Source organism: Ixodes scapularis, unplaced genomic scaffold (genome assembly GCF_016920785.2).
Source record: "Ixodes scapularis isolate PalLabHiFi unplaced genomic scaffold, ASM1692078v2 PGA_scaffold1__304_contigs__length_218370807, whole genome shotgun sequence".
NCBI classification, from domain to species: Eukaryota; Metazoa; Arthropoda; class Arachnida; order Ixodida; family Ixodidae; genus Ixodes; species Ixodes scapularis.
This window is the reverse complement of record NW_024609846.1, coordinates 159,335,849-159,359,718: the sequence shown is the minus strand read 5'-3', so window position 1 is coordinate 159,359,718 and position 23,870 is coordinate 159,335,849. Positions and strand designations below refer to the sequence as shown.

Sequence of the window (23,870 nt, the reverse complement as noted above, 5' to 3'; positions counted from 1 at the left end):
AATGAGGGCGACGAGACGATGCATAATGAACTAAAAATAAAGATTTAGTAGGCGAACCTCTGCCAGAAACGAAAATGGAAGGACAGGCTTCGATAAAGCAACAGCCCGCGTCGACGGCGGCAGCAGCGAGCGACGGTGGGTCGGCGTGGCGGCTAGCTATCGCGAGAGTGAATCAGTGAATTATCCGCATTACCACGCTCGGATCTTTATCTACCGCACTCGTCATCTCAAACGTTCGACCTAGAATGTTCGGGAGTGAGCTGGGGTGACACTGACTAGTCAAGATCATTCTGGCCTCCTTATCTTTTACGCTTGGGGTAAGAATTAACACGTCCTTTCTAGATGTACCGAGAAGCGTTTCCTCTCGGTCATGCACGCAGAAATATAACAAAGCATGGTCAATGTTCACCATGCTTTGCTGGTGAATGTTCACCCATGCGGAATTGTTGGTGAATGTTCACCCCATGATGAATGTTCACCCCGTGGAAAGGTGCTCTTCGAGCAGATTTCGCGGGGTCAACACACCATAAACCCTTTTTCTCCCAGTGCGAGGAGCACAGGTCACTCACTTTCCATGCGCATAAAACACGGCGGCCGCACAGGATTGGTTGTTTATCCCCGCCGTCCCCACTGCGCGGCACCGAAATTTGCGAAGGGGGACTTCGCCGGCGATTTTCGGTTGCTAGGTGTTACGTCACGGCTTCGCTTTCTATAAGCAGCCAATTCTGTGTGGCCTCCATCGATATGCGCCCCATCGCCAAACCTCTCGATTGATGGATGGATGGATGGGTGGGCCAACTTGCCAGTGTTTTTGTTTTTTCCTAACATTTATTCGACAACAATATACCTAAAGATTTATTTTTCAGAGCTAAGATCCGTGCAACGGAGGCCCTTGTATGCAGTCGGGTGAGCACACCTTCCACCCTACGTGTCGCCCGGAAAGGAATAAGAAAATATTCATCGTTTCCTCGTCCTATGGCACCAGTCAGGTAATCTGTTCTTGGTTACCTCCACCTCCCCCCTGACTGTTTAACCCCTCACTATCGCGAAATCCCAGTGTGTTTGTTAAATTAGTAGCCTAGTCAGCTGCTACACGGTAAATCCCCTTACAGTGAAGTATCAAGTACTCAGCCGTCTCCTCTTCCTCTCCATAAGCTCCCTTCGCCGTATCTACTTTCTAATATCTAGCTCTATATGTCTTAGTTTGCAACACTATCGTTCTCGCCACCAATACACCCCGCCGCCATCTGTCGGCGCTTGCGGCAGATATTTCCTAGCCAGTTTCCACGGCAAGTGGGGGCTGAGGCGCCATCCCGTGGCGACGTTGCGAACTTTATATACCTGTGCCCCAAACAAGTCCAAGGTAAGGGCATGTACCAGGGCACGCATTCAGAAAGACTCGTCAATTTCTCTGGCCGTCTCATTCCTGTGCGGCGCTAAAATCTATATCGCTTCAAACAAAGGAGAAACACAACACACACATCTGTCAAGGTGGACCGCGCCTTGTCTGGACCACCTTGCGACCCCGTCGGTGTCTTTAGTCTGTCAGGCGGCCTTGCAGTTAACGACCTAGCTATTTTACTTTGTTTCGCGCTTTATAGTCACTTAGTGAGCACGAATTGTTTAGAACAACACGCCTTTTTTAGAGCGCAGCTCTTAGGCGCCCGTTTCCGGCTTGAGCGGCGTCGGCGTCGCAGTCGGCGTAACCGCGCGGTGCATTATGGGAAATATACCATAATGCACCGCGCGAGCCCCCCCCCCCCCCCCCCCCCCCCCGCCCCCCCGAAGTCACGTGACCCCCCAGGTCACGCGACCCCCCCGGAGGACATTGAAGAATGAGGGGAGGAGGAGGAGAAGGAGGAGGGGTATACACCGACACGCGGGCTTGACGTCACGGTGCTGCGGCGGCGCTGCAATCGCGCCGGAGCCGGGGGGTGTGGGCAAAAGCGCGCACGTTTCGCATGGGCGTCATAGCATTTCAGCATGCCGCGAAGCTGTGTTGCCGTTAATTGCACCGAAATGTACAAGAGAAGCAGCGGAGTGAGTTTCCACAAGTTCCCGGCAGACTCTGAAAGGCACAGAAGGTGGATAATATCCGTGGATCCAAAAGAATGGTCGCCTCGCGCGAACGACCGTTTGTGCGGCAAACATTTTCTTGGAGGCAAGTGCGGCTTCCATTTCAATCTCCGTCCCGAGGCTTGCATATGTGCAGGGAAACCGTTGTCTGATCGAGACCACCCGGATTTTGTTTCCACGGTGTTCGCGCACGACGCACCCGGGCACGCCCCAAGCGCTCGTCGGAGGCTCGCTACGCCCATGCTACCGAGCAGAAGGGGATCGACGACAGAACGGCAGTGTTGTAGGCGTTACCAAAAAAAAACAAGTAACGAAATACGTTACTCGTTACTTGCAAATAAAAGGTACGCGTTACTGAGCTACGTTATCTAAAAATAAAAGGTCGCGTTGCCGCTACCGATAAAAAGTAAGGCACGCTACTTCTGCGTTACTTTTTTAAATTATGATTTAACACATTTTACGGTTTTGACGATACATGTCATATATCAAAGAAACATTATGTTCATGCAGAAACTGAACATAATTACTTTATCTCTTTTCACGGTTTCACCTAAATACTTACGAGAAAAAACGCAAAGAAAAACATGGCTTGACGCCTAAAACACGGAAACAATTGTACTGTAATTTCTTTAAGACTTGGGAAGTAGTAACGACTAACGTAACTACGTTCCTTGAAATAGTAACATAAGTACGTTACCCGTTACTGTGTCGAAAACGTAACGACTAGGTTACTACGTTACTGAAAAAAGTAACGCGTTCCTGGTAACGCCGTTACTTGTAACCTGTTACCGCCAAGACTGCAGAACGGACAAACCTTTACTGATTGTAATGCCTTGTGGTCATGAGGGTATGAAAAATATCATACCTTGACTTGAGGACGCTCTGTGTATTTAATCAATTAATGAATACACACACTTCCGCAGACCCACAGTCTGCTGATCCCGCCGGCAGTGCGCAAACCGACTCGAAGTAATCGTAGACCTCGAGAGACTTGTACGCCTGCACCGTGTCGGCCGTGAACTGGCTTCGCGAAAAAGCTAAATAAACGACGAGCTCGGCCGTCGACTTCGGTGGCAGCAACTTCACGTCGGAACTCCAGGAGGCATTGTTTACGGCGTACGGATCCTCGTAGGCAACGCCGTCCACGCACAGTTTGTTTCGATACCGCTACCGTTCAGGCTCGGGCAACGAGCTCAAATAGTCAAGCATAGCATACGACATACGTTATGAGGAAATACGACGCACAAATAAAGATACAAGCGTCCCTACAACGTCAACAACGAGCGCACGCCATAGAGCGCAATGGCGAAAACACGGACAGCCGGGCTGCTTTTGCCCACATAGCTACCGCGCATGCGCGGCCTTCCGGCCGTGTTGGTAAACAGAGCCGCTCCGCGTGTCGGTCTATACTCTCCCCTGAGTACCCTGCCCTCCTCCTCCTCAAGAGCTGCGCTCCAATTCGGCGTTACAGGGCGTTACGGCTTTCACTTTTTTTTCTAATTAATATGGCGCTAAATTATTGCTTTATTCATACCTATTTGTATCACTCAATACCACTTGCACCCTTTTTGCCCAGAGTGCATAAGCAAACAACGTCGGAAATGTGTCACATCCAGAAAATAACACAATAACTTCGAAGTTACTTGCCTTTGAGAGCTACTCGACCTTCATGAAAATGTGACAGTATTTTTCAGCACTGAAATATATTCTTACTTTCTCCGTTTGACCGTTGAACATTTAGAAAATTTCATTTTATTAAAATCATCAACATGTGCGCCTTTTTTCCACCTTAAAGAGTAATATTATTAATTAAGAAAAAAATGACATATTGCTTGAGAGCAGCGGGGTTAGTCAGGCACGCAGGTGACACTTGGAAGAACCCGGTTGATGTCCCGCCGATTCAGGTTTTTTTTTGGTTTTTTTTTCTGCCAAACGTTTATTTCTTGGAAAGTCTCGGTTTATCCTCGGCAGTTATTGTGTGTACTGCTATGAAACATTCAACATAGCGCGTCTATAAAAGCATCCATAGCGAGCTTGTTTGGCCGCTGTCGCATGGTTCGTAAAGCCTCTCTTGTTTTAGTTACAGGCAGAGGTCTGCCTGTAACTAAAGCAAGTTACAGGCAGAAGTATGTCTGTAACTAAACAGAAGTGTTGTTTATTAGTCTGCCATTCTCATTCGTAAGTATGATACGAGTTATTTTTTTTTAGTTTTTGTTTTAGAGCACTTGTTAATGTTTTGTTTACCACGGCAGCTCAAAATAAGTTGTCACGAAAGAGGGCGACGAGACGAAGAATAATGAACTGAGAATATAGATATGAACTGCAAACTTGTGCCAAAAGAAGAAAAAAAAAACTGTCGAGAAAACATCAGCGAGCGTCGACGGCGGCAGCGGCGTGCGACGGTGCGTCTGCCTGACAGCTGGCTAGCGCTAAGGTTAATGTGTCTCGACTTCGGGAGAATCGGAGTGAGTCGGCAAAGCCACAGTCAACGCCTTATCTAACACACTCGGCTTTTCGAAGATTTGGCCTAGAATGTTCAGGAGTGAGCTAGGGCAAGACTGACTATACATGGGTGGGTTGCACGTGACGTCATTCAAAGAGCGCTCCGATGACCACAAGAGTAGAGAAGAAGAGGGAGCTCCCCTCTTATCGGGATCTTCTTTTGTGCCTCCCGGATTTGCACAGACGTCGCTATTCTCCTCCCAAAAGGTCATAGAAGATTAACCTGTTACTCAAAATTCTTACGAAAGCAGCTTCCCTCTCTTCCTCTTAGATGGTGGTCAAAAGTACGCTATGTGACGTCAGTGCAACCCATATATACACCTACTCACGTTTGGATGGATGGATGGACGGATGAATACGGCTGAGCCCTTTGGATCGGGCGGTAGCTTACGCCACCTAGCCATTTTGTTTTACCATTTAAGCTTAGAATATTGAAATGTGAAATCTATATTCACTCCGCAGTACAAAGAATGTGAGGCTATGAAACCCTCTTGCCATCAGTGAATAAGACAATACCTAGTTTTCTCTCGATTTCTGCCACCATTCACTTAATCTTTGCTTGGTAATTTCTACAGTCTTGAAATCCGCTCTCCCTTCGCAGTCTCTAAAACCCAATGACTTTATTAAATCTATCTTGTCTTCGGTAGGCATAGGGTGAAGCCCTTTACAGTAGAGTATCAAGTGCTCAGCCGTCTCGTCCTCCTCTCCACAAGCAGTGCACACTGTATCCAGTTCCTGGTACTTTATAAACAAACCAGCTAGGGGCGCTCCAGTTTATAAACAAACCGGAGCGCCCCTAGCGGACGCCACCGGCGCCGCGCATGCACGTGGGGGTGTGGGCAAGAAGCTCCACCTTCGCCTATAAACAAACCATTAAAATGCGATGTTATCGGGGTTGGTGTGAGTCCCCTGCCCTTTTTCGCGTTCGAATTGTTGATTCTACGTCTTCCTGGCAACGTCTTACTACTTGAGCGGCCTCAGCGAAATTAACGAGGCTCGTTACACCGCAAAACTGCGCGTGAATAATGTGACATGCGTCGATAAATTCCGCGTGGACGCCGCCGAATGGACGCTAAAGCCTGATTCGCATGATGAGATTTCGCTCGCAATTTTCGGTCGGGACGTCGCTCGGGCTGCAAAAGCGTGAACCGCAGTCGACGTTGGTACTGAAAATCTCAAGTAGAATCGGATCAAGTGAATCAGGTCTAACAAGTCGGTGTTGGCCACTGGTAACAACGATGAACATATCCTTGTATCTACTGTTTTAATCCAGCCTGTTTACCAACCTTCAAACTTAAATCTTTTGAGGCCTGCACTTACTTCTTATAGCAAGTACCGGGCCCACGTTTGGTCTATGGGCTGGTGTTGTCTAAAAGAGCAGACGACAGTTCGAACGATCAGGCGGCCGTTTGAACTTGAACGTAGTCCGCAGGTGGCGATCTTCCGGCGTTCATGTTGGAACAAAACAAATAAATCTGATGACCACAAGTATCCGTGAACTCAAACCAAAGTGCTTCCCGCCCAAGCAATCGTGGTCCGACGGCATCTGGTTTTCTCTTTTCACGGCACATATCCACCTTCTCGGACGAACCGAGCACATAAAAACTGACCTTCAAACCTTTCTCGACCCTTTTGGTACAGCCACAGTCGCGGTGTTTTGACGAGAAGGCAGGTTTTTGTCTGGTTAATTTCAAAACAACGCAGGAATACAAGTCTCACATGGGGCCTTCCGCCCACAGCCCCAGACCGGAAGTGCGTCCGTCGCGTTTTCACCGCGCCGTGACGTAACAGAGATGATTTCGTGTATTCACCAACTTACGTTTATAAACAAACCGGAGCGCCCGGAGCACCCCTAGCGGACGCCATCGGCGCCGCGCATGCGCGATGGGGGTGTGGGCAAGAAACTCGCCGTCGCCCATAAACAAACCATTGAAATGCGATGTTGTCGGCGTCGGTGTGAGTCCCCACGCTCTTTTTCGCGTTGGAGTTGTTGATTCTACGTCTTCCTAACGATGTCTAACTACTTGAGCGGCGTCAGCGAAATTAACGAGGCTCGTTACACCGCAAAACTTCGCGTGAATAATCTGACATGCGGCGATTCATTCCGCATGGACGACACAGAATGTACGCTAAAGCCTGATTCACATGATGAGATTTCGCTCGCAATTTTCAGTAGCAACGTCGCTCGGACTGCAAAAGCGTGAACCGTAGCTGAGATGGTCGACGTCGATACTGAAAATCGCAAGCAGAATGTAACCAAGTGAATCAGGCATAATAAGTCGGTGATGGCCACTGGTAACAATGATCAACATCTCCTTGTATCTACTATTTACGTCGAGCCTGCTTACCAACTTTTAAACTTAAGTCTTTTGAGGCCTGCACTTACTTCTTATCGAAAGTACCGGGCCCACGTTTGGTCTACGGGCCGGTGTCCTCTGAGAGAGCAGGCGACAAGCAGAAACGTTTGAAAGAGCAGACGACAGTTCGAACGATCAGGCGACCGTTTGAACTTGAAGACGCACTGAACGTAGTCCGCAGGTGGTCCGTACAACTTGACGGTTTTCCGGGGTTCATTTTGGAACAAAACAAATAAATCTGATGGCCAGAAGTATCCGTGAATTCAACCCAAAATGCTTCCCGCCAAGCAATCGTGGTCCGACGGCGTCTGGTTTTCCCTTTTCATGGCACATATTCACGTTCTCGGACGAACCGAGCGCACGAAAACTGACCTTCAAACCTTTCTCGACCCTTTTGGTACAGCCCCAGTCGCAGGATTTTGACAAGAAGGCAGGTTTTTGTCTGGTTCCTTTCAAAACAACGCAGGAATACACGTCTCAGATGGGCACTTCCGCCCACAGCCCCAAACCGGAAGTGCGTCCGACGCGCCACCGGCGCGCCGTGACGTAACAGAAATGAGTTCGTGTATAAGATGTTGCAGGTTAAGAAGGTAGGGTGACGGAAAAGAAGCTGGGAGCGGAGAAAGCGGACGCAACGCTGACGAGGGGGTGGGGGGGGGGTTCCTTCTTTCCCAAAGTTATTTTTCTGTTGTTTTCTGTTTTAGTTGTCACTGACTATTGGGGAGGAGATCGAACAGTCACGCCTCTAGCGGCACGCTTCAGCTGTGGGGACAAGAAACCGAATTTTATTGTTTGTTTTTGATCAGCGATATCGAAGATGACGATTCGAAGGCCGCTCCTCGTGCGACCATAGCACTGGTCAGGGCGAAGCGCTCGTGTCCAGGCCGTGCATGACGAGGTTCAATTTCTTTGTTATGCTGTGTTAGTAAACACCCGGCTGTGGGGACAGATCGTCCACCCCGGAAAGGTCTCAAACTCATATGAGTGTGGAGGCCAGCTAGTCCACCCCGGAAAGGTCGAAGGGAGGGGGGGGGGGGGGGGGGGTATTTCAAAAAGTTTTAAAAGAAAAGAGACTTCGTGCTCTATGCTTTATGTAACCGACAATTTCGCCACTGACATCTCGAGATTTGATTTGTTTATATGACTACTTTCAACCCTGACCTGATGTGATGACAAGAATTAAGATGACACCGCCCAGTCAACGTGCTGTCATTTTTAATAGAACAAAATAGCAAGTATACTGCGGTTCCTGTTGCTCAATTCACTCAGTAATTAATTAACCAAGCTCAACATGTCTCTATAACACAGTCCGTTAATTTGACAGTTCTAGCCTTGCCCCAAAAACTTGTCTTTTAATGGTGATATCTTGTATTAAGACGAGTATTTCTGAGTTTGTAACTTTGTCTCTGGCAGTTGCTCCTGCTGATCGAGAGTTCACGCAGCCGAGATGCATCCTTCAACGAAGTGTTCGCGCTTGCAGCCTAGTGGCGGAATTATTGCACAGGTGTTTAACATGACAAAAAGCTTGGAAGCATAAAATAAAGCGAAACAAAAGGTAAATGAACATAGGTAAGTGTAAACAATGTGAATAAGCTAAAAGAGCGGAGCTAAATGTTTTGAGCGGAAATGAATCGGCGATTTGAGATCACTATGGCGCATGTCACTTCTAGCGATCGAGAAATGGGAACCGGGTCTCGTAGATTGTTGCCTGCGGGGCGCGTTCCAGCGAGTCGCGGGCCGCATGCGGGCCGCGTGATTTCTTTTTCTAGAGTAGATCCGAAAAGACGGACTCAAGCCATCACTACCCAAAACCCTTAGCATTTTTTAATATAAACAGCTCGACAAGAATGACCGCCATTTTACCAACGGCTTTTGCTGCTGCCTGACTGAAAACATATTGCAAGACATCTTGGAGCGAGCGAACGTGCCTTGCAGGTTGTTGTTTGTGCAGTTCAAAAGTTCAAAGTAAAGGTTAGTCCATTTCCGCAAACAGGCTAAACCAGGCAGTCGGACTGTTTTTCGTTACTAACACTTGCGCAAACGGTTTTCTGCCAGGAACGCCGGCGACTTGGAAGAGTTCCATTCTGCTCAAAACATCCGCCGACCCGGCCATATGCGAAATCTCGAGTGCGTCAATCTTAATCGCTGAATCTGATCACGCTCCACCGGCTTCCTTAGCTCCTTATGGTAGGCCACAATGAAAGCGATAAGGTGGCCTGTTTACTACCGCGCCAAGAACTCTCGCTACGTGAGCCCACATTCTGCGTATATCTCCCTCCCGTTCTCAGTGTCACGTGGAATTATCGCGGCGTCAGACTGGCTCTAATCCGTCACAGCCTTGGGCGCGGTCCAAGTAGAGGAGAATGGGAATGGGTGTGAATATGGTCCCTGCTGCCTACTCTGCAGCCCACTCACGTTGGATTCCTAAAGGTCATGTAGCTAAGGATGCTTTGGCAAGCACCAGATCCGTGCTGTTCACGGTCACTTCCCATTTGTGGAGTGCGCATTCACCTCATTATCAGCGTCTCGAGCTGCCGATGGGCATCGCGCCCGTTCGGTTTGTCATTAGCGAGGCCTGAGCACCTACCTTCAGGCGGATTGGGCTGCGTCGATTATTGAGACGTAAGGTTCTTACCATCGGAATGAAAGGCACGGCAACTTTTTCACACTTAGCTGAAACATAAACAGGCTTCATATTTCATACGCCTAGACTGCGATGAAAATACTATTTATAGAGGCGAACCTTTCATGCTTGAAATAACGCCACCACAAGATTGAGGAAGCAAGAAGGACAGACACACAGAAAGTCGCCAAGGCAGCTGAAAATTGGTTTCACTTGGCAAGTTATAAAATATAAATCGCCCCAAAGCGACAGAACATCACAAAATGAGCAGTCAGAGCCATAGCTGCGTTATGTCAGGGTGTCGCGTTTCAAACATTTTTTGTTTCTTCCTTGTTCCGGAGCACGTGAAAGCGCGTTTTCGGCACGAGCTCGTGTGCGAAAAGAAGCGCCATCTAGTGTATTCGTGATCAATTGTCAGATTTCCTCCATATTGGGGGTGTTCCCGCACCGACGGTTTCGCCCGAAGAACAATAGTCCCGGCAAAGTGGAAGTCGTAGAACTAAAATATGATCACCTGCTGCATGCCCAGTTCAAACGCTTCACAGGACGTCTTCGAGAAATACCGTTCACTGACCTGGATGGCCCAGTTCACTGCTTGAGTGACGAGTCTTGCGACCTCGGTGCTGACAATTCCTTTTCCAGAATTTTGCGGCCGTCTTTTTTTTTTTTTTTTTATGATCCGAAACTAAACAGCAACCCGTTGAGTGTACAAATAAACTGCCCTGATATCATGAAACCCGAGTTAAATGCAGATGCGTCTCGTCCACAACTGGAAGATGTGATCTTTGATATGATGAACCCCTCAATATGGCGGTTCCTAATGACATGATGATGATAGCTGGCAAGGATTTTGCATATGACCTACTGCAGTGGGCATCGCGTACTACACGAACCCTATATTAGAACGGACTGTGAAGGCTGGAGCGTAGCTCTCAACGCCAATGCAAAAAAAGTACGGTTTTATTTTTTTATTTTTTCAGGTTTGTGAGGCGTGTTGAGAATGGTCTTTCGGCCCGCTAACATAAGCGCGAATGGCTGGGCCCAGGGACACTAAACGAGCCACGCTTAGAGTATCAGCACTCAGCTCCCGATATTGTTGTGGGCGCCGCCTTCTTGTTGCGTGTGCAGAGCAGACGCAACTGCTAATCGTCATTATTCAAAAGTGCGACTTCCTCAGCATTAGTTTCGTTGTTGGGAAGCTCATGCAGTCTACACTCTAACAATGCCTGCGCGTCTACTTACCCCCAAAACACTCGTCTACTTTCTAAAACACGCCCGTGAGTCTGCTTTCCCGCACAACGCTCGGACAGCCAATCACCGCAACTTACGGAGGCAGCTCAGCGAATGACGATGCCAAAATATATGTTTAGACCAAAAAACGCAGTCTGAGTTGTGACATTGAGCAATGAACGCGTGACGTTTTGCATTGCTTAATGTCACAACTCAGACTGCGTTTTTTGGTCTAAGCATATGTTTCGGCATCGTCATTTGCTGAGCTGCCTCCGTAAGTTGCGGTGATTGGCTCTCCAAGTGTTGTGCGTAAAAGTAGACGCACAAACTTTTTTTAGAGTGTACCCCAAAACTACGAAATCAGCTCAGCGAATGACGAGGCGGAACATCCATCTAGACCTAAAAATGAAGTCTGCGTTGTGGCATTACGCAATGCAAAGGGTCATGCTTGTGTTGCGTAATACAGCAGTGCAGACTTAATTTTCAGTTCTAAACAGATGTTCCCCCTCATCATTCGCTAAACTGATTTCGTAGATCGCAGAGATTGGCTCTTTGAGTTCTTTCCGGGTAAGTAGACATGCTGGCATGTTTTAGAGTGCTGGTTTGCTCTGTCACGAACTGTATTAACATTCCTGGAGAACGGAAAAGCGTTTCTTGTGATCTCAGATAAATTTCCAGATAACTGGCAACCATGATTTTAAGCCACAAGATGGCCAAATGTCGTTACTCTGAAGCGTAACTTACTTAGTGATACTAGCTGAGCCAGTGAGGCCCTCTCCTCGAGTGGCCAGGATTTTGACGCGTGCTGCAATGTTTTGCTGTGCACTTTTAAATAGACTTTTTGGTAAACTACTCGACCATCAAAAATTGTGTTGGCAACGTAGGTACACGGGCTGCACGCATACGCCTCATCTGTAATAAATATTTGAAGTAAGCTACCAAACTAAGATGTTGATGAACGCGCGTGCCAAGTACCATGTGACGTGCGTTTTCGAGTGTTACTTTAGAACAGGTACTGCTGCAGAAGGAACTACGCGCAGCGCGTGTTACTACACACGCGCACGCTCCTTGAGCTTGGGGAATTTAGCGATAGATCTACTGAAATGACTTGCGCTGTCTGCATTGTCGCAATAAGAAAAAAAGAAAGAAGAAGCTATGGCGTAGCTTTGAGGTAACGCCTCCGCTTCGCACGCAGCGAACCCAGGTGCGACTCCCTCGGGCGGCGGCCAATATTTTTCGAGGATTTGGCAACATCGACGACGGACACCTTACTATACGCCAACTAAAACATCAACAACTGACGTAATTTTTAGTAGTGGAGGGAGCTCGTAACGGCTATCGCTGTAGATGGTAATTTTAGATAAATGGTATTCACTGGACGACACGCTTGAGCGTGTTGCTCATAGCCAGCTCTCATTTATCATCTGTCAGGAACAAGGATCTTGATTAAGTGTAACTTCCGTTGGACGTGTGCGAATATGAAGATGACCCAATCGGGAACGTTGCTCTTGGTAGACGATAAGTGGGAGTTGCTTTCGAGCCTAGCTTCAAAAAACGAGCCTAATATCGGCGTCCAGTAAATTCCACCTGTAGGGAAAAAAGTGAAAACTTAAAATCGCCAGTTTTTACGAGTGATAATACTCAATAAGTCTGTCAACAATACATTCATATGGCAAATTCATCGCTTCGCACATACCTAAAGCCTCAGGTGAGAGGCACGATAGAAGCTCCGCTAACAGACGACAGGTTGTCCCTACTGTGTAATTCGACGCCACCATCGAGGTATTCTAAGTTTGTGCAGAAATAGCGCTATTTGAAGCAGAAGCCTCACCACAGTGGTGGTCGGTTGATATATTCTTGTGCCCCGAGCAAATGTCAATCCAAGACTAGTGGGTGGGAATCGCCCTTCCGGTCACGTGTAAGGCGCTGCAGCCAACCGCGGAGCAGTGCATAAATCATTTCAATATTCGTCTTAAACGCGACTATCGGACTGCGGAACGCCTTCTGAGCAAGTGCAGTTTTGTTGCATATCAGCCGCCGACATGTGTCCACTGCCCCGGAATTTATCGCTTGTCTGATACGCGTTCCAAAGATGCCTAGAAAGGGCTGAATGGAAGTCAAACATTCAGTTGCATACGTTTGAAAAAAAAAAAAATATAATTCCAAAGAAACGTGACGTTGAAAGACGAAACACCGCAAGAAAAAGAAACGATTCAAACTGACTCTCGGAGCAGGCCGGTGGGTGAACACTGCCAACACCTTATAGAACAGTCGAGGCCTGCGAACGACCTGCTCTTCCTCCACGGAACGTCATCACAATCGAATCGCGGCTGCTCGGCAACTGGACCCGAGTCCGATGCCGAGCGTCCTTCGATGCGTTGATTGGACCCGAGGCCCAACCGAGCACTGACGTAACACTCGTATCCAATCAGTTTCTTCGTTAAAATCAATTCCTGGGCTAGTTATTTGAACATGACATATAGAGCGCTTCGCAGAGGTTGTGCATGGGCGCCGCCATAAACGACCTTCAGTTTTAGAGCGCAGCTCTTAGGCGCCCGTTCCCGGCTTGAGCGGCGTCGCCGTCGCCGTCGCCGTCGGCGTCGGCGTAACCACGAGTAACTCTCGTAACCCTCGTGAGGGTTACGAGGGTTACGAGGGTTACTCTCACGAGGGTTACCCCCACGAGAATTACGAGGGTTACTAACCCTCGTAACCTTCACGAGGGTTACGAGGGTTAGTTACCGTCAAAAGGGTTACTCTCACGAGGGTCACGAGAGCTATGAGAGTTACCTTCACGAGGGTTATGAGAGTTACCCTCACGAGGGTCACGAGAGTTACCCTCACGAGGGTTACTAGGGTTACCCTCACGAGAGTCACGATGGTTACCCAGGTCACGTGACCCCCCCTCCCAAGGTCACGTGACCCCCGAGGTCACGTGACCCCCGTTGACGTCATCGCCACTGATGACGGCATCAGTGACATCACGGATGACGTCACTGGCATCCGCATCGTCATCGTCATCATCACTGATGACGTCATTAGTGACCTCACCGGCATCCGCATCGTCATCGTCATCATCACTGATGACGTCACTGATGACGTCATCAGCATTGTCACGTGACCCCCAAGGTCACGTGACCCCCCGCCACCCGAGGTCACTTGACCCACCTCCCCCAGTGTCCTTCCCTCCTCCTTCTCAAGAGCTGCGCTCTAATTCTGCGTTACATGGAGTTGTAAACGGCTTTCATTTTTTCTGTTCTCCCTTATTCCGTTCACTTTGCTTCATTGTTCCAGTGGCTTGACATCTCGGGTAAGTAGTTTCGTTTTTCATTTATCTCAATTTTTAGGTGTTTTTTTTTAATTTGAAAAGGCTTATTTATAGTTTAATTTAGTTACATCACGTTTCCTTCTCGTCTTTCTCTATAAAGTACCAGTTGTGAGCAGCACTTTGTCCTTTCCTATTTCTTTCATGTTCCTGTCCTCTTGCGTTGTTGTATGTGCTGTGACTTCGCAGGATCTCACTGTGATGACGTCAGAATGACAGCGCGCATGCTTTTACTATTCTAAGTGGACTTGTCACTGCACTGACTTGATTCAACGTCGGAGACGCAGTCACCAATAACTAAAAGTTGTCAGCTTCCTGTCACCTATATTTATTCCCTTCAACTACAGCAACGTTATATTAAACGGCCGATTGCGTTTTTTTGTATATTGTTTATATGTAGAGTGTGGGTGGAAAATATGATACGGATTGAAACCAGGATCTTTAAATATCAAGCAACAGACCCATCTATCGCTCTGCGTGCATTCGCAACTTTTTAGTTTGCAATATAGGAATGTTCCTAGATTGCGATTGTGGCTTCTGATTCTATGGAGGCCCATGTGGCCGTGCTGTTCGACGTTCGAAGACTTACACTCGTTGGTGCAGGCTCGGTAGGCGATGGCGACCTTGTCCGTCACGTTCTGATTTTCCACCTTGAAAGGTGCCTTTTCTAGGATGTCTGTCGGGAAGGTTCAAGAAAATCTGGTTAGCTTGGCCTAACTCCGGAAAAAACAGCTCTATAAAATCGCGACAAAGCTGAGAATGTAGACGACCGGCACTTTTACCAGTAATGAGTTTCAAATAGAAACCACTCGATAATTCAGGTCGTGGCATAGGTTGAGCCCTTCGGGACATGTTTGGACGTTTAATGTACATTTTTTATTTATATTAACGACCGCTCAAAGGAGCTCGATTATTATAATAAAGCACGGGAAAATGGTAATGGGTTGTAAACGGTCATGTTTCTTTTTTTATTTTAAGGTTTTTAATTACAGCTCGTTTCTTATATTGATGTCGTTTATACATTTGTCTCGAGCATACCGCCAAAACTACTGCCAACATCAGAAATGCCATGCGTACTTTCGAGGCATTCCTGTAGGCTCATCTTGCAAAAAATTAAATAGGATATTGATACGTTTGATCTATAGTATGTTGAAAGGCGCGACTCCAGAGCTCGGGATCGCGAAATACGGTTAAAGCATTTTCCTGCCGTCATTCGCTGAGCTCAACACTTACTATTGAATTAGATGAATGGGGGTGTAATAAGAGAATGGTTCTTAGTATCATTAAAAAGACTCTTTAGCCTTGTGTAAATTGGAAGCACGTAAACTCAGCTGTCGAAAGGTTTTGGTGGGAGATATAAGCGTTTGCCGCGCACAGAAGTAGCGTTCCCGTCGGTATGCCATATATCCTCTTTTTCTTTTGCTAACATGACAAGAGAAAATTAAAATGCAGAGAAGAGGCACTGACAATCCATACATCGGTGATTTTTTTTATTATGAACTTTTAGCGAACCATTACCGCGCTCCGCGTGCCGCGGTACTTGAGCCTCTGAAACATGCTTTTAAGCGATCTTCCTAGTGATACCGTGACCGTGGAGCGCGAGCCTAAAAGCATGCTTCAAAGGCTCCTGTACTGCTGTAAGGGTTTCCTAAAAGTCCTTATTAGGGCAGTTTAGAAAACCGCGAGAGTTTTCTGCGTACCGCCCTACTGGGGCCTTTAAAGCATGCTTTCAAGCGCGCGCCCGGGTGGTACCGTGACCGCGGGACGCGCGCTTAAAATGAAGCTTCAAAGGCTCCGGTTGTGCTGCACACGAAACACGGCAACGGTTTGCTAAAAGTTTCTATTCTCTCAAAAACTTCAAGAGCTGGTAGAATTCACCCCCAAAAGCACTTTATCGCGAAAAAAAATTCTCGCGTGCGAAAGAGCTTGTTACAGATCTGCGTCATCTCAGAATCCGGGCTCCACTTTGATTTTTTCATATCGAATCATATCGTAGGAGAATTCATTTTTCACAAAATTAAATATGTTGCAAGTTGCATGCGTGTACCGAATATTGATGATAGTTATATAAAAAAAGATTACGACCGTTGCAAACGCGCTATACAACCGAATTTGAAATATCACAACTCAGTGACCGGAAGTGTTCAGGATGAGACATCAAATGTTTCCTGTCATTTTTTTTTTTCATTTTACAATGCCGGGGTTTGGCGGCTGTGTTGAGGGCATTGAGAAGGATGGCGAAAATGGGGAAGTCTGCGAGGGCTCCGACGAATTGTTTGTCTCCTTTCGATGCAAGCTTTTGAATTTTGATAAGGCGATTGTGGAGTCATCAAGGAGTTTGGGTTATCTCTCCCGTCGCCCACCAAGGAGAGCAACACGTCTAGTTTTGTTCAACATAACTTTAAAAATATCAAAACCATTAAACTGAACAGAGATAAAAAAAAGCAATCTGAGAAGTGACGCGTTGAGCGAACGTGAAGAAAATACCCGTACAAGTGCACAGCAAAATAAGTGTGCGATTGGCCGGTTGGCAGACGCCAGCGCCCATATTTGCCGTAATCAATTAGGGGAACAAAAGAAAGCTAAGCGACACTTCCGCTTTGAAGTTATTCAGAAAGGAAATGGGTACACTATTTTCCTATCTAGCTAACTGGTCTAGATAGATCTAGATCACAAAAAGGCAGGTCTTTACGTTTTAAACCTGACTTTTTGGAAATACTTTTTTCTCGGCAAATACGCCGTTCGCAAGCCTAACGCTTTAGAACAATCCCTGTGGATCATTTTTAGTCGTTTGCGACAATACAAAAACATATTGGTGCTCTGGTTCGAAGAGAAAGCAGAACGAAATAAGTGAAGGAAATATAAAGTGGTAAAATTAAAGCTAGTTCCTCTCTCCTATATACTAGCATTTTATAACACTAAGTCAACCTAGAACTACTGGACAAATTGTGACTTGGTTAAAGTTGTCTGCAACTTGCTAGATGAGAATTACTTCATTCATATCTACAATTATGTTACTAAAACAACCTTTTTAAATGCAACGATAACTAAACACAAACAAATTAGATTAGTTCTCATCATAAGATATATTTTTGCAACTCTAATTTGTAACGAGCTATGATAAATTAAATTGTTTATCGTCGAAAGTTGCAAACAGTGAAAAATATATTAATTTGTGACTACGAATGCTATTGCACTCTGCCAGTTCACCCTTCTGACTTTTCTTCAAGACTGGTAGTGTATATTAATTAATTTATTAAATCTTTAATTGGGGATCAGCGATACCTCAAACTACAAGGCTTTACCAGTCAGAAATTTTCTAGGATATACTGGTATGACACATTTTGGCATTGGCATTCATATCACTGATTGAGCTGCGCAGGACAAAAGAATATTGATTGGCAATTAGGTCATTTCATTTTATCGCAAAACGCTCGTGCCCCGACGTCTGTAGTGGTTGATAAGGTGAATCCTAAGACGCCGAGTTCTTTTTGTCTATTTCAGGTTTAATGTTCAGTTAGTTTCTGTCTAAATATTGCTCAGTATACAAAAACACACGCGCGCGCGCACGCACACACACGCACACATTCCCAGTGAAACGATCAAACGTGCATCAACTGGAAAATGATTCCGCCCACATATTAACACGCACTCGCGCACACTAATACCCGTGCCACACGGGCAACTCGAATGCCATTTACAACGAATGGCATTCGTGTGATCAACGAATGGGCTCGCGATCTGTAGCGCGTGAACCGCCCCACACTCAGAGTGTCGCGCGCTGATTGGCCGATCGTTGAAATATCATTCGTTGCAAATGGCATTCGAGTTGCCTGTGTGGCACGGGTATAAGACACACCTCTTCTTGTACGGATCTGAAGTAGCTCAGTTCTTTTGACCAAAGTGTGGTTTTGTGAAGCAATTTAGTGCCCCGAATCCAAAGAACTCGACGTCAATTACTGGGGCACAGACTTCTCTGTTTCGTATTTATAAGAAAAATCGACGGATGTTTCTCCGCATTTATTTATTTTTAAGCTCAATCAAATTTCGGTAAATTGTCTCGTGTAGGCGTTCAAACCGGCGATTATCGGCAAAAACATAAATGGACATAAATACTCCAGACAGTAAATGAAGATTGCACATTTTATTTACATCTTTTAATAAATTTTCATCTCGTCGGGCAACCAACCTTTACACTTGACTGTTATAATAGAAGCACGCTAACACTGACAGACTCGTATTCGTCATAATTGCTTGCTCCTTTCTGCTCGCAGTGCTCAATTTTAATTAAAACTTTGGTTTGGGCTAATTAGTTCATGGTAAGTATAAGGCCCTTGTCCTTGTCGCATGTGTTATTTCCTATCGTCCCTCTCTGCTTGCTCTTTTAAACCTTATACCTCAATTTTAAGAACGCCGCTGAACATTCGCGCTGGGGAGGAAAATACAAAAAATGACCACGTGAACAGCAGCGTCCAGTTCCTGGAATGAAGCTTCCAAAATAGAATGGTGTCAAATACAGTGTCCACAATTTACTGACTTTTATTTTCCAGAACAAGCAAAAAATACCAATCACGAAAAAAGCTTTTAACACTTTCCTTTTGTTCTGACCTGAATGCTTAAAACAAGGGCACTAACTGTGACTGACCTGTAAAGCCACTGTCCTGAAATATCCCTACCTATAACTCTGCCATGAAGGACAGTCACTTCGGCATTGTTTTCAAAAACCCACTGCTATCGCTCAGTGAAGACTAGCCGGGTGCATGATTCTTTGTAATATAACATCTTTTACGAACGTCTATATTTGAGGAAGCTCGGCGAAAATGGCTTTTGCAAGTCAATATTCAACGTTTTTTTTTTTTTTTGATTTAGTTGATTTTGTATTTTTTTCTGCCGACAGATATTTAAGGTGTTATTTGGGTAAAACCTGAAAGCCTACGGAGTAGCAGGCCAAACTCGCTATTTTTGGCCAGATTTTGTATATTTTGGAAATAAATTTCCAAACAAGTTTCAGAGTTAGACTTCGCTGATTGTTCTGCTGCAACCTTGCGTTTTAGGGTCTCAGTTCTTGAAGAAATTAAAATTTTTTTCTTCCGGTTGATCGGTTTCCACCTGGCATCTTCGAGCATAAATAGTCAAACAAGTCCCAAAGTTAGGGTTTTTCAACGCGGTTCTTCATTTGTGATTTGTAATCTGTGGGCCTGATTACAACAAATGCCAAAATTAGGATTCACTGCAGATTGTGCAGGTGTATTGGTTGTCACGTGTAAATTTCGTTTATATCTGGCCTTTTAGCAATCACGTGGAGGAACAAAAAAATAAGAAGTCAGTCTTAGCATTTGTCAGCCTAGTTAGGGCAAAATTAAAGCACTATGCCGCACGTTGAAGCAAATCTGTATTAGGCCCAAGTAAGACTCCTATGATTCCCAACTCGGGCGAAGTTGGGCATTTCCCTGGCGTGCTGCCTGGGATGGCAACTCTTTAAACAAAATATCATTGACATCATCATTCTTCTGATTGTGAGGACGATATTTAGCGTAAGATAAAACGCGATAATGACTCTTTTTACTTTTTGTTATTCTCTTGGAATGGATTATTATTTCAGACATAATAAATAGACACCATGAAAGCGTTTTTTTTTTTTTTTTGCATCGTGGAGACATTAATTGCGTTTTAAAGTCTGATATTCTATAGTGAAATGTGTGTACCCCGATATAAAAATTTATTTGTAAGACAGGATGTAAAAAGGCCTTACCTTTGAGTTGATGCATAAGTTTTATGCGTAAACTGTCGAAGATGCTGAACCTGTAAAAACAAAAGTACGCTGTAGTTTCCTTCAGCTAAAACCAGTGGGTTCCGTTCCTAGTAAATTGCTCACTGCTTCAACTAACTACGTATGAATCAACTTATGTGTCCTTCTATTTGACTTAGCCTTACTTTACCCCCGTGCACATTCTACAAAAACTGGCGCTGCAAATGACATTCATCTCCACGGTCTACTTCCAACAGCACTTTCTGAAAATCAAGCCTTGCTATCTACGAGACAGGCACTCTGATCGAAGAGGCGAGGTGGAACCATCCCCGTTAGAATAATGTCTACGCCTCCTTGAAAATGCTGCCGCCGACTACCTGGCACATACTTTATCGGATTCCGTTGTTGACATTGTTCCTTCACCTACTTTGTGCTGAGTCCACGTTTTCGCGGGTGCCATTTTTTTTTCAACACTGCCTAAATAAAATTATCTTCACTATGCCTGATTCCAGGTACCTAAACCATTCTCGGAAAGCTGTCTACATTGAGTCTTGACAGTGTAACGTAGCACTGACGCGCATTTAATAAACAATCCTCGATCTCAATTTTTACTCGCTGCCATACTTCAATGCTCAGAAAAGTATGAAGCACTAATTTTATCATTCTGCAGAGTTTCGCTTTACAGCGCCAGCTTTATTTTGTACTATGTGCTATGTATATATCAACGCCATAAAAAACATATCTTCATTTGGAAAAAGTTTCCTTGGCTGCCCACATAAAGCTTTATAAGGCTCTGTCCCCAACCATTTACGATTACATTACGGCATCTAAACGATTCCGTTGTCAGGGGTTTTGGTCAATGCACACGATTTAGTAAATATTCTAAAGGAGTCTTCATCGTCGTCATCGTGAACCACCATTATCATCGCCGATGACTCGCGCTGCCCGGTCGAGCCTCGCCAGGAAGCGCGGGTTTGTTCGAACAAAAAAATCGTTGGAACTAGTCGCAGGATCTTTGTCTTTATCACGTTATATGGTAGAGGTCAAGTGAGGCTCCCTAAAGACAAGTTTGTTGCACTCTGGAGCTCCAAAAAGACGGATACCAACAACGATGGCCTCCAATGAACAATCCTACATGGAAGCTCCAGCCGCTGCAGACAGCTTTACTCCCAGCAAGCTCCGACATCTCAAAGTATTTGCGGGAGCTTGAGAAGACGACATGAAAGACTAGCTCAACGTCTATCGTAGAGACCGGCGACCGTCGAGGTCAGAGAGGAACAAACACACACACGCGCCTGGTCCGGGTGGAACAAAACGAGTAACTTCGTCTGCCTCTTTACTCTCTCACATATATATACAACCTAATGGTAGCGACACCTATCACAACACCTACGAGCTAGTTAGCCTTTAAAATAAGTGAAGGGCTCAGTCAAACTGCGCAATGCCATATCAGATATTTCCCATGTTGCTAATGTATGGTTTACCAATCACGAAATTGGGATTACCACATGACTGCAGGTTCAAAACCAAGCTAGCCGGAATTTTCGGCAAACCAGCCAACCGCAACGCTGAAGCAGAACGGAAGTTGGTAGCAATGATTCAGTCCTCCAGTGTGACCTACATTTTCACATTGAACATGTCCTTTCGCTTTGCCGCCGTTTTGACTAAGACATGTCCTAGGCTGACCGTGTCCGCCACGTTATCAATAGGCATCACTGAAAAGGAATCTAGTGCCCTCGTACTTTAAAACCCCACTTCCGTCAAAGACATCACCAGTCACTGCCGACGACTGGAAGACGCCCAGAACTCCCGCCTTCAACTTCGTGCACTGCATGACAGCCATTAAGTTACAATACCTTCCTTATCCACTGACTCTCTAAGACAAATGATACAACAGATCGTACGAAATGAGTTTTCACTATTTCTTAGACCTACTCCAAGTAACACCACAAATGAAACCACCAAAGCTGTCTCGCGTGGCATCATCCAGCAGGAGCTCGCTTCAGCAGTCGAACCCCTATCAAGTCATCGACTCTTTTCTGCGACTGATGAGACCCTTCCTTTTGATGATAATAGCCGTTCTGATATTCCTCAAATCACCAGGGATTTCCCAGCCTTGGCTGCCATTTCATCCGACTTGAACCGTGGTCCCTTGCCTGCCTGGCGCAATAATACCTCATCCGACGTCAACACAGCATGAGGTACAGGAGTCATGGCTAATCTGATATTAGTGCAAAACTACAGGCCACGCGGTACGAGTTTGCCGAAGAAGGCAACACTATTAGGACACACGTGACCACTACTACGAGCGAAAGCGAAGGGGTCAACCTGCTTCCAACCACACAAATTTCCGGCGCCAGATGCGGGATCAGTCTCTGTCTTTCGAAGCCCTTCCACCACTTCGTTAGCATCCTCCTCGCCGCTGGTCCCCGTCTACATATCCTTGATCGTTCTCGTCCATGGCCTTAATAACGAAAGCAAGATCTAACATAAGAAACTAAATTCCGCAATTGTTGGGGGAGCATCTGCGCCACATAAGAGTTTTCGTGATTCTATTTTTGACCCATCCAATTTAATCAAGGTACATTTTGACGGTTTACTTCTGTACGACTCTGCAGACAGAAGTAAAATTGCTTCCGTTATTAGAGAGGACATAAGCTTACACCTGCACGAAAAACACCCCTTTATTGATGCTCATTACGGGCAACATCCACAGACATCATTCTTTCCGCCACCCGGCGCACGGCCTGTGTTTTATACAAGGTCAGACTATTCAATTTATGGTCTTGTTACGTTCCCTCGACTTGATTTTGGGTTGGAATTTTCTCAAGCTAGCGGAAGCTGTCATCAGTTGCAAATGCAATAGGTCTTCCTGGAAGGTTCAAACAGCCGTGAACTTAACTAAATTATTCCAAATTCAGTCTACGTGTTTGCGAAGATGTCGTTGCTTCTCCTCTGGCTTCACTGGTGATGGATTTCTAGAGTGAGTCATGTGTTTTAGGATCTTTTGTAGTAACTGATTTGCCAGATATCTTACTAACTCAAGGATTCATCACCCTTCATTTTATACTAACACTTGCCCAGCGGCGGATCCAAGGGGGGGGGGGGGGGGAGGGGGGGGGGTGACGGGGGCGACCGCCCCCTCCCCTCCCACACAAGGTCGACCCCCCCCCCCCCCCCCTCCCCGCTTCTCGGAGGGCATTTTGACATGGGGGGACCCCCCGGTGCACACGAAAGAGTGGGAGAATAGTACAACTACAAATTTTCCGCCCCGCCCCCCCCCCCCCCCCCCCCCCAAAACCGAGTTCTGGATCCGCGCCTGCACTTGCCAATGGTAATACAATCCTTCCTGTCTGCAGTGGTAACACTATACTTCCTGTCTGCATGCCTGATAAGCACCTTGATTGTGTGGACGATGTTTCTGAAGTTTCAGTAGTTAATCTCCTATATACTCTAGAAAATTCTAAGGGTCCATAGACGAAAGGTATAATCAACAATCTTAATAAACCAATTATTCTTTCAATAAATATTGCGAAAAAAGTTACAGTATTTTTAACTTTTAGAAGGATTCTTTTCGAAACAATTTTTCACCAGACGGAAATCGCCGGATCCTTGTCCCTCGCCAAATGCGGGAAGGCATTTTTCGATCGTTCAATAAAGCGCCCACCTCAGAGCATATGGGATATAAAAATATATATGCTCAGATTAGGCAACAATCCTTTCGGCCCCGAACACCTGACTTCTGTCTCCAGATATATCCAGACGTGTTTGAGACGCCAGTATCAAAAACTTAGTACCACTGCACTGCTGATTATCTTCAACCATTACTTTGCCCCAGCAAGCCCTTCCAAGCAGTGGGAATCGATCCGTTAAGCGTGTTTCACATGCAGCGGTTTCGGCCTTAGAGTGGCGCGATTTCTGTAGTTGCGGCGCTCTGGCCCGCACCAACGGTTGAGCGGCACGAGCGCCGCGACGGCAGAAATCGCGCCGCTCTAGGGCCAAAATCGC

The 23,870-nt window shown here is 46.2% G+C and overlaps 1 protein-coding gene across 1 annotated transcript in view; it reads right to left on the bottom strand.

Annotated features, from left to right (window-relative positions):
- The window catches only part of LOC8054055 (neprilysin-1), a 257,784-nt gene that overhangs the window by 82,113 nt on the left and 151,801 nt on the right, over positions 1 to 23,870 (bottom strand). Inside the window, exons 5-6 of the mRNA XM_029994983.4 lie at positions 19,866 to 19,915; positions 14,703 to 14,789 (exon numbers count right to left, since the gene is read on the bottom strand). Of these exons, the coding sequence (XP_029850843.2) occupies positions 14,703 to 14,789; positions 19,866 to 19,915 (137 nt within the window). The remainder of the gene's footprint in view (positions 1 to 14,702; positions 14,790 to 19,865; positions 19,916 to 23,870) is intronic.